General features: G+C 38.5%; 1 protein-coding gene across 2 annotated transcripts in view; it reads right to left on the bottom strand.

The window, feature by feature from the left end:
• Positions 1–7,575: 7,575 nt before the first annotated feature.
• LOC118736502 (trichoplein keratin filament-binding protein) overlaps positions 7,576–14,686 on the bottom strand; it is a 170,713-nt gene continuing 163,602 nt past the window's right edge. For both annotated transcript variants that reach the window (XM_036466580.1, XM_036466584.1), the window contains one exon: positions 7,576–9,329. In XM_036466580.1, coding sequence (XP_036322473.1) covers positions 7,642–9,276 — 1,635 coding nt within the window. In that variant the 5' untranslated portion in view covers positions 9,277–9,329 and the 3' untranslated portion in view covers positions 7,576–7,641. The remainder of the gene's footprint in view (positions 9,330–14,686) is intronic.

The following is a 14,686-nucleotide window of genomic DNA, read 5'->3' as shown; positions in this document are numbered from 1 at the left end:
CCGCTTTCGGCTTGAAAATTGGGTACAACTCAGCCATGTATGCTGAAGAGATCTCCAGCGCAGCTGAAACAAACTAAAAACATCTGTGGTATGGGCGCACACTTTTTTCATTTTTTTTTTTGCTCCTTTCCAATTTGCAAGATGCTCACGCAATGTATGGGGCAAGGCAATTGCAATGTGTTTAGGAAGCAAAGAAGTACCGCTTTCCTGCCTCAAACCCGATTTCGTGGTTTTCTGCTGCTCGACGCGCCCAAAGGAAATGAGCATTCAAAGGACAGAAAAAAAAAACTACATGTTGTTGGCTAACGTCACAAAGAAAATGGAAATATAAAGGAAAGGCCAAAAGAGAATATCCGAATTGCAAAACTTGCAACGAAGTAAAATATTTTCAGTTAAAGAGAAACCCATTGTGCAAGTGAGCCAAACGAGGCACCGCAACAGCAGTGCTGTGCAGTTACCCTTTGCCGCATATAAACATGTACATATGTATGTACAAGGTAAGCAGCGCTGTGGCGCCGGCAAAGACATTATGCGAGATCAAAAGTGCACTTGACGCATTTCACACGCTATACTTTACCACGAAACGTGACTGCTGGCTGGGTTTGTTTTCGGCTGCCGCTTCGCAAACTTTTTTCGCGCTGTGGTCGTTGTATGAAGTGAATTTTGTTAAAACCCGAAAGTATGCAACATGTTTTGCATAGAACACCATAAAAAGTGCAACTGTTGTGTCTCGCCTGCTGAAGAGCTGATGAAAATGCGCGGCGAAGAAAATACGCAGTTGAAAAGGATCTCCCACAACGCGTCAGCCGAAGAAAGCAGCTGCCGCTGCAGTTGCAACAAAACAAGTAAAGAGAAAGCAAAAGAAAAAGCTTGTGGCAGCAGTAGTAGCTCGACGAGCACGAATTTAATTTCGTACATGGCAACAACAGTGTCCGGCGTGTCCATCGCGCCGTGCCCGGAGGCACCGCAGGCAACCAAATTTGTGCGCATACTTATATAAAAATGCATATGTATATGTACATACTTACATACATACATACATATATACATACGCTGGGAACGACGACCGCAACACGAAGTGAACGCGAAGGAGCGCGCGCAAAGGAAAGCCTACGGGGAAATGTATTCCATAACGGGGCGCACGAGCTAACTGAAGTTCAATTTGGACGAGTGAAGAACGCACGGACCTCCCAACGGCATGCCAAGTGTGGCGCTACGCCCAGCTAACGGCCAGTTTCGGACCGCTCGCAATTTGAGAATGCACGCGGCAACGCGCTAAATTAAAATTAAATGTTTAGCAAAGGGTTAACTGAAAAGTGTGGGGTGGGTGTATGCGTTTACACCGCGTTGTTGGATGCGTAATTCTTCACAATTATTCGTGCCTTTGCACTCGAGCGCGCCACTTTGAATGTTGATTTTATTGCTCGCTTACTTTCCGCTCTACTTTCTTGGCATAAAAAATTGCAGGCCCACATTCTTATAGGTGTTTGTGTGTGTGTGTGTGTGTGTGTGTGTGTATGTGGTTACGACGTAAACTGGGCTTCATTTCCGCTTTGCTTTTTATTATTTCTCAAGCACCAGAAATTTAATTTAAATAAAAGCCGACGCGTACATTTGTTGTGCAGAATGAAGAAATTTTTAATTTTCTTAAAAGCGGAAAATGTTAATTACATTTGCTTTGGCTGTAGAAAAGAAACGTTACAAGCAATGAAAAGTAGTTTTCTGTAGTCACAATGGTGGTGAGAAAGCAAACTATGAGATGTTGAATAGACGGCGAATTGAGTGAAAACTTTTCCCTTGCTGGCTATTTATTTACTCTTCTCGTTAAGACTTTAGACTGTCAAAACGAACGAAATCTTCCGAGTACTCTTTAATTAAGTATCTACATTTTAATGCAGTTGTGGTTCTGGTATCATATTAAATTAAATAAAGTATATATATCTGCGTATTTACATATATAAATTGACATGATTTGTAAAATATTCGATTAGCATAGTTGCAAATATATTTATTTTACTCTGGGGCCCTGTGGCATAGTGCGCTTCTCCTAATTGGTTGCCCACTTTTTAATTGGCAATACAAATATTGACAGCTCAGTTCGCAAAAGGCGCCATCTGGCATGCACTGAGGCATTATTAGAGCAGTCCGCTTGCCGCCTTATGCAGGAAGGCATTCTTCGAAAAGGTTTCCCTCCCTGTAAAGTCATTAAAATTAAAGCATAGACAGACGGCAGCGTTGGCCCGGCTTGATCCGGCGATTTTTCATTTCGAAATTTTCATTTCTGTGCAGAAATATTCCTATAGCATCTACATAGATGCATTTCTGTATCAAAATTAAAATTTTGAAAAAAAGGTCGCTTCCTCTTGTTGGCGGCTTGATATTAACTTAGCAGCTTTCTATCTTCAAAACAATAATCTTCCTCTCTTAGAGACAAATTTTCAACTGATTTCAGGTCTAAAATAATGATTTGTCAAAAGTTTCTTACCAATGTTAGAAAACTATTTTAAATCCGCGTTCTCCTGAACTTCTTTCTATGGCAATATGGCAAATTATAATGTCCAAACCTATTGAAGAGAAAAGAGTGTTACTCAGGTGCTTATGGCGAATTAGCAACATTCTTTTCAGCTCATATTTCACACAAAAAAATCCTTGCGCATTTTTATTTGGGCACTCATTCCTTTTTTTATTTATCCGTCGATTTGCTTTATTAATAGCTTGATGTTTTTGTTACAGAACAGGTTTTAATACAAATGCAAAAAAATTACACGGAATCTGTTATTTTCTAAATTTTTTTCTAATCAAAGTTTGATTTGTTTTCAATTTTTTATCAAAAGAAAAAAACAAACTAAAAATCTGGAGTGATTAATTTATTTCTCAGAAACCTATCGAAAGGCGGTGTATACGTATGTAACGGTTTATAGAGAATTTCATAAGCGTTCATTTTCCGTATTTTGTATTGTAATTGGTTTGTAAAATATACGTGATTAAGAGGAACAAATAATAGTGAATCGAAAATATCTCAAAAACTTATAGAAATGGCAAATTAAAAGTAACTCGACTTCGGAATCATCGAGCAATTCTACATAGGAATGGGATAGTGGCATCCATAAAACATTTTTGCTGCAAAATAAACTAATTAGTCGTAAAAAAGGTTAATCATTAATCGTGTAGAAGATTATGGCCAATTAAATCTAATCATTAGTCGCGATTAACTTTTTAAACATTAATAGGATTAACATTTCAGCACTGATTTTTTAATATGTTACTCGTCCCATCGCCGCTGCCAGATTTCTATAGAACGACATGTTTGTTCTTGTTATATTTTCACTGTACATATATTATTTTTACTTCGAATTCGAGAACTTCTATTAGAATCAGCGGAGCAATTGCGATAATTGCTTCGAGAGATATAGTACGTAATTCCAAAATAGTTCTTAAACAAAACACGTGTACACTTGTACAGTTACCTTTTCTGCATGTTTTTTTGTACATGAAAAGAGCATTATTTCAAAATTTATTATTTTTTATATTATTTGCTCAGAGTGTTCACAAAGCATCTACATACCGGAGCGATATCATATTTTAATTGTTGCATAAAATCACAGTGAAACTTACATATCTTCCTCGTGCGATTAACATCAGGTCAGAAATAACTCGCTCCGTTCCCTAACAATAGAGGAATTCGATGGTAATACAGTTTTGAAGTACCTTTGTGATATGTTAGCTTTGTCTAAACTGCAGTTAAATAACACAATCGCGCTTGGTAAAGCAATCAAAGATTATTTCCAAGTTTAAACAGAAAGAAATTGTTGACTGGGTTTCATATATCCCTACTACATATTTTTATTCCCCCTCCTCACCGCCTAGCATGTAATCAGCATTACGTTAATAGAGTTATAAAAGTTAGCTAAAGCTTAAAACGACACCGCGCTTTCGTGCCGTTCTACTCTATCGGGCATACAGACGCACACCAGCAACAAGCGTCAGGCAGCGAGTATTACTTAGCTGTACTTTTTCACTTAACACGTTTCGACTTGCCTCTCCAGCCAATATCGCTGAGGAAGCATAAACTTATATGCATGAGTATCCTTGCATTGCGCAAATTTTGTAATACATATGTACTTCCTTCTTGCCACAAAATGCCATTGAAGTCAAATGTGTTGCGTCCATGGGCGCAACTTACATACTTACTCATTTACTTACTTACTTACCGTTACTGCATGCATGTTTCGGCACACTCTGTTAGTTAAGTTCCTCAGAAGTTAATAGGTCGAGTACTTGGTGCCACATGGCGCATATACATACATACATTTACTAAGACTATACATATATATCAGAGGCATACGCAAGAAAATTCAATCTTGTGTACAAAAGGAGGTTTTTAAGTATTATAAGTATATAGGGGGTGTGTGCAAGGAAAAAAATGCCTCTGGCAGGCTCCTCCCGCTTATACCATTTTAATAAAAAAAAATTCTCAAAAAAATTAATGATTTTTATGGTTCCGAGCCGCTTGGCTGCACAACCTACTCCTTGTTTCCATACATGCAACTATCCCCCTGTTTCATACGCCACTGCTTACCATATACAATGTGCACTGCAAAAGCGATTGTGGGTAGCGCGCTTAGTCCTTGATCTCTTCAAAGTAACTTTACCTGGTTCTTTGTATTTTTTTTGTGTTCTGTTACTAGCTTGAGTTAGCGCTGATTGGTAGTTAGCTCTGCTTTTTACTAAACTTCGTTCGTTATTATGTATGTATGTATGAATACAGTACATGTGAATGCATTTATGCTCGCTCATTCTGGCTTAGCTGTTGCAGCTTCCCACTGCCGCCGGGCTTCTAATAACCCAACTTGGTTATTTTCCTACTTAGTTATTTGTGTCAAAGGTTTGGGCGGCAGTATTTAAATGTAATCGGTGTTCCCGTTTAAATTACGCCCATTATGATTCCACTAATTTTAACCCATTCACGACATATGTACATAAACGGACGCATGTGTTTAGCTCCGACCATTTGTCGAATTTTGATCAACCCAAATAGAAACGTTCTTTGTTCAGCAACGTGGCGTTAATAAGAGAAAAAAATACATAAATTACTAGTAAAAAAAATTAAAGAATTTGGGTTTTAAGAAACTCTAAGTGATACGGCAAAAGATAATAGAACCCTTCACTTAATACCGGTTGCAAAAATTACTAGCAGCGATTATTAGATAAGCTTTATAGTACTGTAAAATTAGGTTCGAAAATTGGTGGTCAATTCTTTTTTAATACTGTAAAGCTAATCACTAGGAATGTAAAACATGGTTTGCAGGCGCCCTGGGGTTGTGGAATCGCTACCATTTAAAAAAAAAAAAGTTGAAGAAGGTTTTTACTAGATCAGTAAAATAGCCATTTTGGTCTTTACAACCAAATTATGGCCAAACGTTTGCGTTTAACCATGGTTATCAAGCCACAAGAGGATTCTTTCCAAACCAACACCAGAAACTTCTTATACCATGTCCCCACCGGAGCTAACCACGTAGTTATGGCTGTTGAGTTGGTTAGCCCGATAACCCACTTCATTTAGCGTAGTTTCGCCATATAAAAATGACAGCACTTAACCATTTCACTGAGATGGTCAAACGCTAACCAACTCGAAACCACGTCGAAAGTCTGATACAACCCTGTGTTTTCCCGCCATCTGTGGGTCATTAGCGTTAAAATGTAAAAAATTCGTTCCTTACTAGTGTCTGGAGTTCACTAAGATCAGATTAGATTTACTCGTTTTTGAAAAAATTTTAAATCTACTCCTCTACTCCGCTTGACTTGAAATCTATTCCGTTTTTTTTTCATTCATGTTATGCCCCTCTTGGGGCCATTTTTTGAGTGTTCACCACCGGTTTCAGTAAAAAAAATTTAAAATTAGCCAAATCTCACTGTTAAAAAGTAACTCTTTCATAGTAATGCGTCAATAAAGTAACTTCGTTATTTTTTGATGTATGGATGTAGAAATTGGCGGACGCAGAACTTTACTTAAGTTGTTAAAAAAATATATGAAGAATGAAATTTATATAAAGTAGAAAAAGTTTAGATCCAATTGCTCTTTAAAAAATTAAGTGTTAGAGACGTTCTACTTTATAGAAAATGCTAAATATTACCTAAATATTTAACACATTATCCTTACATTGCCTCGCGTTCTTATTTTTGCATGAATAGAAAATATTTAAGTCAAACAATTAATGTCAGAAACGAAAATAAAAAATTCAATCTAGTACGGAAAATTTGTTTTTGCTCAGATTTTTAGTCCTGAATCGAGTTGAGGTCCGAACACTGTTCTCTTCATTTGTACTGCTTTATAAACCTCAAACCGCAGTGTGGACAGCAATAGTTAGTGATGTGGTTAAGTTCGATTTGAGATGGTTAACTTTTTGGTGGGGACATGTTATTACGGAGGGTTAAAAGTAGGACTTTTTTTTGGTAAAAAATTCAATATCTTAAACAAAGTGTGGGTGAATCCTAATAAAATTCTTTATAAACAAATTTGTAGAACATCTTAACCCTCCAACTGCCAGTTTTTAAAAGTTCCGTCAAAAAGACCTGTACTGCTATAGGAGTTAGAGGGTTAGTACCATCAAAAAAAAATCCCAAAAAACTGTACTTTAGATCTCACAACAAGATAATATGCCTTAAGTCGATTCGTAAATAAAAAGTCAAGTTAAGTAATTCAATTATTTACCAAGAGGTAGAAAATTATTAACCACTGTAAAAAAAAAAATTTAGATGGCACGAAATTTTCTCAAACTTCGACTATCAGCGCTCAAATAGCTGCTTCACTGAGTTAGCAAAAACTTTGACCACTCTCGTTTCCAAGAGAAAATAAAATACTATTAGTAACATTCAGATCAAGATGCTGGTATGGTATTTTCAGGAATTGTAGTTCAAACCTTAATTTAAGTTTAAGTGGAAGGTTCCCGGCTACTTCCCCCAAGCACCGATATCTTCAGTTCAAAATAATGCAGCGTGAAATGAGTTTTGCATCATTGCGAACATTGGTCAGAGGTGAAGGAAAACCGCCTGTAGTTTTGGTCTGTAGCAAACTCACCATCCTCCTCCTTCGCAGACGGTTTACTTTTTTGCTGGCTCTTTCGTCCTGTTTGAGTGTTGCAAACTGCCAGCCTGCACGTGCTCCTGTACCCCCCAGCCATTTACTTTTCACACTCTTGCGAGTCCCCTGGAGCAGAACTGTAATGCGGCTTTAAACGCAGCTTTAGGGCTTTACTCACCGGAGCGCACAAACTCATACGTGCTTCCGCGTACAAGTAATGTACTCGCAGCGCTGGTCACCACAGCATTTTTAATGTGAATGCTTTTTAATTGCAACTATGGGGTTTGCGAGAAAGTTTTAAGTGGTTTTTGTGATAAATTACGGAAAACTATGAAAAGCGAGCGTACAGTGAAGGCATTTTAGAATCCATTTAAGGTAAAAAGGACATACTGCAATTTGTTGTTAGCGTCTAAATGAAATTTCTAAATGCATACATATGTTTTTATAATTTGTATTAGATTATCTTTAAAATTTTATTTCAATGTTTAGAAAATTTATTTTTTCATCCAGAAAGTACAAAATGCATTCTTAAAAATAAAAGTGATTCAAAACGGTTCCATTTATGTCCAGGCCACACGCTTGCGCGCGAACTTTGGGCGGGACGCCGATTCTGGAGTCACTACGCTGATCGATCGCTGTGCCGTCAAACGCGGCGAGTCGATGCCGTGGTGTGCAGATGGCAAATCCTGCCAAACGTCCAAGTTCAAATTCGTGAAGGAGTTTGTTACTTTGGGCAGTTCCGTGGAAGTGGGTCTGCGCCGTCCATAATGCGTCGCAGAAGTAGGCGCGCTTGCAATCCGTGCGCTGCTGGGCATAAGTTGGGCAATGCTGACATTGTCATCGGCCACCGAGGTGCGGTCTGCTGCATCGGCACGATTGTCGAAGCCGCCGCTCAACCGCATCGTGGAATCACAGCCAGCTAATGTCGGCGCGCTACGCGGCGACTGCTCTTCCTCGGCTATTAATTGCTTCAGTTTTTCATTGGAATTCTCTAGTGCCGAGAGGTGTGTAGAGCGCACCTCGTAGGCCTCTGTTTGGCGCTGAAGATTCTCGCTGATACGCCCGCCAAATGTGCAACACTCTTCGGTCAACAGTTGTTTTACTTCGTGGTAACGCTCCAAATGCTGTTGCTGCCACGCGGACTCGAAGCGCTGCACGTTGTACTTAGCCTCCGATTCGTACATAGCCTCCACCTGCGAGAACGTGTACGACTCCGCCTCCAAATGCTCTTTGTATTTGCTCAGCAGCTGCTTCACAGTATCCGCGCGCGTGGTAAAGGCGATCAGTCGCTCCAGTATGCTTATGCAGAGCTTGATTTGGTTGCAGAATGCCTCGGAGCGCTTGCGTATGAACACTTTGATTTTTCTCAAGTTAAACGCTTGCGATACGTCGCCAGTCGTCTCCATCACTAAGGTGCAGCTCTCCTCCAACAACTCCAACTCCTTCTCCAAATCCGCAAGGCACGTGCGTAAATGCTTCTCCTCCTCTTTCAAATCATCAGCTTCAACCTGGCGCTGCTTCAGCTCTCCCATATGCTTCTCCTGCAACGCACGTATCTCCTTTATCTCTTTTTCGCGTATTAGTTGGCGTTCCCTTTGCACCTCTTCTGTGCGATTGATCTCCTTCTGTAGTCGAAGGTTTCGCTCCTGGCTCTGGGCCTCTTGTCGCTCACGATCCATTTGTTCCTCGATTTTCTTATCCAGCCAATTCAGTTTAGCGAGCGTTTCATTGCTAGACTTCGATTCGAACAGCACATTATCGTCGTCCACACCATGGCGCCAACGTCCGTACAACTTAGCCTCCAGGTCGAGTTTACGTTTAATATTTTCACGTTCTCTCTGATTGTGCCCAATCTTCTCTAGCTGCTCATTGGTCGCGCTTATCTTGCGCGGTCGTGGTCTATCGCGTGCCAGCAACTCTCTTTCATACATCGCTTTCTCTTTTTCAAAGAGTTCACGCAAGCGTTCGCGACGTTTATGCTGTTGTTGTTCCTTCTCGCGCTTTTCTCGGCGTTGCTTCAGTTGCTCTTCCGCATTCTTATAGTACTCGGGATTGGTCCAGTTCTCGAAGCGACTTGTCACTTTGCCCCAGTGGTCGTAATAACGGTTGACAGCGGCTGTGCGCTCAACACGATCATGTTCAATTTCTCGACGGCGTGCAAAAAGTGCCTGCATCTGATGGGAATGTACGGACATCTTTACCCTTTATTATTCGATCCACGAGAACGTCGTCTGTGGAAAAGGGAAATCTGCAAAATGTTGAAGAAAAATAAAGATGAAAGTAGTTTGAGAATTAGATATATTTGTAAATAAAACAAAATTGTGTTTCAAGTGACATTTTTTACAAATTTTTATTTTTTTATTGAATGCAAGCTTAGAATTTTTCCATAGCGCAATAACACTGTGTATCAATCTGGAACTTATTTTTTAAAACCCCAACGAAATAATGGCCAAACATTAGTCATTAGAGTTTGCTCCAATTCATAAAAAAAAAAAATTATTTTTGAAGTTTGCTAAAATTCTACATTTTGGTCAAAAACTAATCATCTAACATTTAATTTTGTATATACAAACCTAACACTTAAGTGACCTATAGTAAAATTAATGTCGCAATTTTCTCGTAGTACATTTTATCCACCGTAAATCCTACCCAGAGTTGTTAAGTATTTCAAATACAAATACAAAATACAAAATACATATTTGTATTTTCTCTTCATTAGTCGTCATATCATAAATGGTTTCCTTTTCCAACAGTGTCATTAATTTTATGTATATTTACAAATGCTCTTATTCGGATTACTAAAAAAGTACTAAAGTCATGCAAAGCGCAACACAAAAATTGGCGCAAGACGCCCACAAAATTTGGCAATTTTTTTTCTAACGGAGCATTTTCCTCCATACAAAAAAAAAAATCCAAAAATTAACGGTAAGTCTTAGCTGCTTCAAACTTGAACTTTACTGTGTTAAACTTCACTGAGCTAACTTTGCGAAAACCTTCTCAAGTGTTTATTACAATAGTACAGTTTTATCGACCTATTAGTACCGTTAACACTTACACCCTAATACACGAATGACAAAACTGTCTACTTTTGGCTGATGACGACGAACGATTGCCAGAAGCGATCAGATACAGATAACAGATCAATTAAGCACCAAAGGTAATGAAGTGACATAGAACGTTTTGCAGAATCATCGACGATATGTATGTTAGTGTTTGGCAGAGTTTCTCCTCCGATTTGTGGCATGCATCGCAATGTTGTCGCACAAAGGGGAGGAATCTACCGTTTTACGTCGACTCTAAATACCGATTGTTTTTGTTATGAGAAGCTGTTTTTCCTGGCAGAAGGAGGATGGCCATTGCCTGCTGGGATATTAGCCAGAAACTGGGCTCGAACCCAGCGTATATGTACTGTGAATATATACAAAAATAATGCCGATTGAAATTAACAAAATAAAAATGTGTATTACATACATACATAGAAGCGTGGCAACCCTGATCGGAAATATTTTTGGACCAAAGTTCTCATCAATACCTTTTATTGATTTCCATATTGCGATATTTTAGATAAATTGTGTAGAATCGAAAATAAGTGGCAACCTTACACTATTATCCCAAGGGATACTTAGTATATAGGGAAGGAATTAAGAACCTTCTCTCGGTACCAATGAATAGTAATATTGCACCTTAATTTCATAAACAAAATAAATAAACATGCGATTCAAAATAGGTGGCAACTCTATTATTATTTTTTTAATTAGAGATTTGATTTTTAAAATAATTTCCATTTATTATGATGTTTGAATTAATTTGTAACTAATTTCGAATAGGTGGCAACCTTACACAAGTCCTTTCGGAGATAATGGGCCGTATGAATAAAAAATAAGCAAATGCTTTTTCTTAAAACTTCAGACCTTTTACTCGATTTTATTCAAACAAAATTGAAGTAAAAGGTATACATTTTTAAGAAAACGAAATCGCTTAGTTTTTATTCATACGGCCAAATATTTATTTAGATAACCTTAGAATGCAAATTATTATGTGTATACAAAATTTAATCAAAATCGTATAGATTTACATATATAAGTGAATTGCTCGTTTAATGTAATAAAATATCAAACATGTTTTATTGCAACATAAAATGCTTGTTAAATTCATTTTAATTTTTTTTATTTTAATTTTTATATTCGAGTAAATAATAAAGCAGCATGCAGGGAGCATTTTTTCAGTCCTTCTGTGGTAAGTCCTTTAGACTTACTTCGCTCGAGAAGGCCTATCTAACTAACAATTTTCTGGGATAGATGGAAAATAAAATAAAAAGAGTGGTCTTAATATTGATTCGATTCTACTTTTATGAAAAAAAGTAGTGCAGTAATGGCAGAAAAATCATTTCGCATTCTTAATTGAAGAATCGGAAAAGTGGCTCCAGCTAGTTGTTTTAATAAAATTCCAAAAACGTGCACCTAATTTCACTCACACAAATTGCTTCATTATCAATGGCATTAATGCCGTTCGCTTATTTTCCGTAACTCGGGAATTGTATACTTCGAAGCATTTGTTGTACTTATGTACTTAGGTGAATATTTGTAGATATTTTTATACATACATATATAAAAATATATATTACCACCCCGAGGAATGTGGCATTAACACGATAATGATAATCGTGTTAACTGATTTTCAACGGCAAACCGCAATGAAGTTTTCCCATTTTAACATTAAAGTCTCGCCGCACAAACACCAAAATTTAGCTAAATTCACGCAGCCTAGTAAGTCAAACTGATACTATCGGGCAAACAAATAATGATGTAGGCCCAAATGGCAAGCGCTCTAAGCTCCTTTGCCAAATATAGGCGCATTTTTGTTCTAATTAATTTCATGGGCTTCGCTGATATATTTCCATTCATTCCTCCCGCAGCGCAGCAATGCCTGTGGGGCTAAATGGCAGTGACAGCGCTTAAGCAAACAAACAAACGGAAAAGTGTATAACCAAAAAAATACAAGAATCCCAGGCGTGACACATCCACCTTTGTATCACTTTCCACCGCGCGTGTGAACCCTGACGCCTGATACCAGCGCATGAGCTGCGCCGGCTTTTACGCTTTGCCTGCGAATGTAGTGCTAATGATTTTGTTCTGCTGATTATTTACTCACACTTGCCAGCCGTGATTTCGTGCCCTGGTGACTTCGCAGCCCGACGCTCAATAACAGAGGCATAGTATTTAACTATTTGCGCGCCGCATTCCTGTTGTGCTTTAAGCTTCCGGGCAACTCGACTCATTCTCACACACTCATTCTTTCACATTTTCATAACCCCCGTTATATTATTTCGCTCCCGCTCTCATTCAGCTGTTGGGTTATTTATTAGGTAATTTTATTTAGAGGCTTTAACAGCAACTTAAATGGATTTTATGTGCGTGATAATTAAACAAATCGCGCTTAATTGGATGGGTGCGCTTGCAGCGGGTAGTAGTATGTATGTAGTATGTTTGGTGTGATAACTACATACATATGTATATGTATCAGCTATGTTGTGCATGCTGCTGCGAATCGGTGGTGCGATAGGCAAACAAATTGATTGGGCATATTTATATCGCACGTACATATGTATGTATGTATGTATATTGTAATGGAATTTTGATGAAGTATTTGATTTGTGGATCCTTCTGCTGATTCAAATAAAAACAGGATGTGAGTGTGCTTGGCCCTTCCACGTATGATTGCCTAAGGGACTTCGAAGTAAAAGTGAACTGAATTTAGTACGGCAAGACCGCACCGGTACAGACGATAAAATGTGCGATCATAAAGCAGCAGTAGTGCCTCTGATTACCAGTTTGGGGGTCTCATGCATACCCCATCTTTATTCAGGAAACCCGTTAAGCGAACTCGCCTATCTCAAGGGCCAACTCTGCAGGGCAGTGTCCATCGATATTTTCTTCGAATAACCAAGCTAAGCTTTTGAAAGCATACTTCCATCTACATTTAGCTTGATTTGCGAATCATTGAAATATCTTAAGCTCTCGAAAATAATTTGTGAAGCCACTGCCACAGCCTGGTCTGCTGGTCCGCTCTCTGCAGCCAGAGAAGATGTGCTTCACAAAAGTAATCGCGATGCTTTGGCATTTGTGCAGATCATTCTTAGCTTTTCAGTGTCGATGGAGCTATCAATGCTACTATCGAACCATAACTTCTTGTTTCTTTAGATCCATATATAATGGAAGGGATATTTAAAGATTTAAAGAGAAACGAGTTCGCAGCTTCACTAACAAGACTGTGGTCTTTAGCTTTATCTTTGCTAGCGGCAAGCGTGCCTTTAAGCATCATTAAAGGCTTAGGACAAGTAATCCTTCATCCAGATAGAAATCGACAGGTATTGGGGCGTATTCTTGTTTTTGTACCAATCGAAAATTTAAAATTGTTTTATACAAAATCATGGGAATATCTTACAGCATTCCGTAGTCCCTTTCTAATTTACATTTGTTATCGATATGGGTACATAACTAAAGTCAGGGTGAGACGATTGGGCATGTGCCGGAATTTTGATGTATTAGGCTTTATGTAAACCAATTTTGGCCAACAGTTTCTTACATTTGTCAATTCAATTTCTAGCTGGGTTTATGTTAATTTTTCAATGCTGTAAATGCTAAACAAATTTTTTATTTTTGTACTAATAAAAAATTCTATAACTTTGTACTAGTGAACCAATCGTGTGACTCTGGCTTAACGATTTTAAAATCTATATATTCAGTTTATGTAAAAGGCGCAACTCTCAAATCCTAAAACACCGCATCGCCCACATTTTATTTAGTTGCAAATTAGTTTTCTTTTTTTACGCCCATCAATCAGACACTCAAAACTGTCGGATGAGCCCACTTGCCAGCGATGCTTACTAAGCAATTTTATCTGAAACAATTGCCCTTACTGCATATGCGAAGCATTTAAAGAAAAAATCAATTCCCCCTTACAAATCTCTTACAGATAATGTCCGTCCAACTGTCTAAATATGTATCTATTGTATGTATATATGTACATCTGTATTTCAAATTGTTTACATGCGTCAACAAGGCGCTATCGCTATGCTAATGAACCACTTTTAAGCGAGAAAATTCGCGATTTCTGCTGCAGAGGCAGAAAATGTTCAATGAAATTGTGGCAATCTTCGAATCATCAAAAGAAGACAACAGCCTCTCAAGCCTTTGTGATGATGGGCAATTTGTTTAGAAATCATTTGCGCGCAACAACGGTACTCGCACAGGAAATAGTTATGCCTAGCAAAGTATCAATAGCAGAAAGAGCGGCAAAGCACAGAGTGATATAAAACAAAGGCCAGCAATGAAAAGGAAAGGCAAAGTAACAAAACCGCCAGATTGGCAAAGAATCGCTGTGCCGCCGCCTCGAATGGGAAGAGGAAACGGAAACTGAAACAAAAATGGGAAATGGGAAATGGGCAATCAACCACGCGGCCGCTAAGGCCAGCCATAACGGAAAGTCGTTATGAGCCGTGCGGAAGCTAAGTTCTGCAGTACAGCGCGCAATCTGATTGCCCAGAATGCCAGAATGGAGGGAAAAAATCAGCTCGATTTGCGTGAAGACGACGATTGTCGCTGC

The sequence above is a fragment of the Rhagoletis pomonella genome, unplaced genomic scaffold (genome assembly GCF_013731165.1).
Source record: "Rhagoletis pomonella isolate Grant_MI unplaced genomic scaffold, Rhpom_1.0 Rhpom_scaffold_00001, whole genome shotgun sequence".
Classification (NCBI taxonomy): Eukaryota; Metazoa; Arthropoda; class Insecta; order Diptera; family Tephritidae; genus Rhagoletis; species Rhagoletis pomonella.
The sequence above is the reverse complement of the archived record's forward strand: the minus strand, read 5'-3'. Positions and strand labels throughout refer to the sequence as shown.